Here is a 2,381-nt window from a genome sequence, read left to right as displayed (position 1 = left end):
GGGTCCCCGTCCTCCTCCCAAACTTGAGGGGGGGCCTAAGTCCCATCCTGCCTGAACTGCTTCCCGCAGCGCCTGCGGAGCCGGGAGCGGCGCTGCCCCCAGCCAGCCCTGCAGCAGGGCCAGGAGAGTCCCCAGGGTCCCCCCAGGGTCCCCTCCTCTCCCGGGTCCTAACTAAAACGAGAGGAAGGGCAGAGCAGGGCTGGGCCGCCCGCGCGGCGCGGTGCCCTTCGCCCCACGCGGGCAAGCCCCAACGGCGGCAGCTCTCACACAGGAGGAGGAGGAGGAGGAGGAGGAGGAGGAGGAGGCAGGAGCTGCCCGCGTGGTTTTGCAGCCATGTGCTCCCAATGGAGCTGGTGCCCGTGTGCTCGGAATGGGGCTGGAGCAGACAGGGCTCCTGCAAGGCTGCGAGCCCAGGGAAGCGGAGGCTGCGAGCCCAGGGAAGCAGAGGCTGCAATCCCAGGGAAGCAGAGGCTGCAATCCCAGGGAAGCGGAGGCTGCGAGCCCAGGGAAGGGAGGCTGCAATCCCAGGGAAGCGGAGGCTGCAAGCCCAGACCTGCAGCAACGAGCACGGCCACTCCTGGCCCCCAGGTGCCCTAGCTGCCCTGGGGGGCTCTGCCTTGGGACACCCCTGGAGTCCTGCATCCTGCTCGGCTCCACGATCTCATTCCCAGCGCCAACACGGCCAGTGCCAACTCTAGGAGCCGCCCTCCTTCCCACCCCAGCAASCCCCTGCTCCTGCCTGGAGAACACATTGGGGCATAGGCATGAGCAGCACCCATGGACACAGGGACCCCACGCCAGCGTTGCTTATCACGGTTTATTGAGCAAAGGCGCACGGGGAGGACGGGGGGTGGCGGCAAACCGGCGCGGCGCCGGCGCCCGCGGGGGCTCAGGCCTCGCCGGGCAGCGCGGGCACGGCGGCCAGCGCGGGCAGCAGGCGGGCGTAGATGTCGATGCCGCGCAGGAAGACCCGCTCGTTGAGGAACTCGTTGTGGTCGTGCAGCAGCACCGGCGTGCGCGTCATGGGCGAGAAGCCGAGCGCAGGGTGTCCCGCCTGGGAAGAGCGGGATGAGGAGGGGGCTGCTTGCTTGGCACCCCCTGCCCTCACCACGGGTAAACTGAGGCACGGAGAGAGGAGCGGGGAGGGAAGCGCTCACCGCGCGGATGTAGCGGCTGTCGGTGGCCGCAGGGAAGATCTCCAGCTTGAGCGGCAGCTTCCTGGAATGGGGAGAGGMCACGTGGGTGTCCCCGCGCCGCCCGCCCTCGGGGACACCCCGTCCCTCCCTTGGCCACTCACATGTCCCTGCAGATGCCACTGAACGCCTTCCACCACGGGTCCGACTCCTCCGTGGACGTGATGTGCTGGTCCATGCACTTCTGCAGAGGGACACGGGGGGGTGCCGGGGACGGGGCGCCCCGAGGGGGACCCCGGGGGTCCCCGCCAGCCCTCACCTGCATGAACTCGAAGGTGACGCCGTCGCCGGCAGCGCGGCACCACGCTGCCACCTGCTCCTCGAACGCCTGCGTGGGGACACGAGGGAATGCCGGGAATGCCGGGAAGCTGCTCCCGGGCCATGCCTGGGGGGTGTCGCACCCACCTTCAGGTCCACGGTGGGGGGGATGCGGACGTCGAAGCCGACCGTCATCTCCGAGGGCACCACGTTGAAGGAGACGCCCCCCTCGAGCATGGTGAGGTTGAGCGAGGTGACGTCGCCCAAGGTCAGGCCCGTGTCGGCCTTGAGCCTGGGGGGCACCGGGGGAAGGGGATCACCCTCCGTGGGGAACGGGCTCCCCGACCACACACTGGGGTGCCCCGGGCGCCCAGAGCGGAGCCGCTGCCCCTTTCCCACCTCTGCTTCTCGCTCTCCCGGAACGCCAGGAAGGAGGTGATCACCTTGTGCTGSGGACACCGAGCGCACCGTGAGGGTCCCTCCTGCCCCACGAGCCCAGCGCTGGGGCCCGCCCGCCCCACAGCCGGCACCCCCGGCACGCACCAGCTTCTCGGCCGCCGTGTTGCTGATGAAGCGGGAGCCGTGGCCGGGGCTGCCCGTGCACCGCACTTTGATCCCTGCGGCGGCGGGAGCGGAGGCATGGAGCCCGCGGCGCCCCACGGCGCCCCACGGCACCCCGACACCCCGAGGGGCAGGGCGGCCCCGCGCCTACTCACACCAGGGGCTCTTCTCGCCGTAGAAGACGCTGAAGGTGTCGGAGGGGCTGGCCAGGCCTGGGGCGGGCACGGGGGGGACGTCAGGAGGCACACGGGTGCACAGCACGTCCCCTTGTCCCCAGGGTCCCCACGCTGCCATCCCCTGCCTTGGCACCAGAGATGGGGGTGGCAGAGGTGGGAAGCGCAGGGATGTTCCCAAGGGAGCCCAGAAGCC

At 70.5% G+C, this 2,381-nt stretch overlaps 1 protein-coding gene across 1 annotated transcript in view; it reads right to left on the bottom strand.

Annotated features, from left to right (window-relative positions):
- Nucleotides 1-889: 889 nt before the first annotated feature.
- Nucleotides 890-2,381, bottom strand: part of LOC112953100 (aminoacylase-1-like) — a 3,985-nt gene continuing 2,493 nt past the window's right edge. Inside the window, exons 7-14 of the mRNA XM_026046102.1 lie at nucleotides 2,168-2,224; nucleotides 1,995-2,068; nucleotides 1,851-1,900; nucleotides 1,599-1,743; nucleotides 1,453-1,521; nucleotides 1,298-1,377; nucleotides 1,158-1,218; nucleotides 890-1,054 (exon numbers count right to left, since the gene is read on the bottom strand). Coding sequence (XP_025901887.1) covers nucleotides 890-1,054; nucleotides 1,158-1,218; nucleotides 1,298-1,377; nucleotides 1,453-1,521; nucleotides 1,599-1,743; nucleotides 1,851-1,900; nucleotides 1,995-2,068; nucleotides 2,168-2,224 — 701 coding nt within the window. The remainder of the gene's footprint in view (nucleotides 1,055-1,157; nucleotides 1,219-1,297; nucleotides 1,378-1,452; nucleotides 1,522-1,598; nucleotides 1,744-1,850; nucleotides 1,901-1,994; nucleotides 2,069-2,167; nucleotides 2,225-2,381) is intronic.

This window comes from Nothoprocta perdicaria, unplaced genomic scaffold (genome assembly GCF_003342845.1).
Source record: "Nothoprocta perdicaria isolate Ctin4 unplaced genomic scaffold, notPer1 scaffold_42, whole genome shotgun sequence".
NCBI lineage: Eukaryota > Metazoa > Chordata > Aves > Tinamiformes > Tinamidae > Nothoprocta > Nothoprocta perdicaria.
Note: the sequence above shows the minus strand (reverse complement) of the source record. Positions and strands in the feature narration are given on the sequence as shown.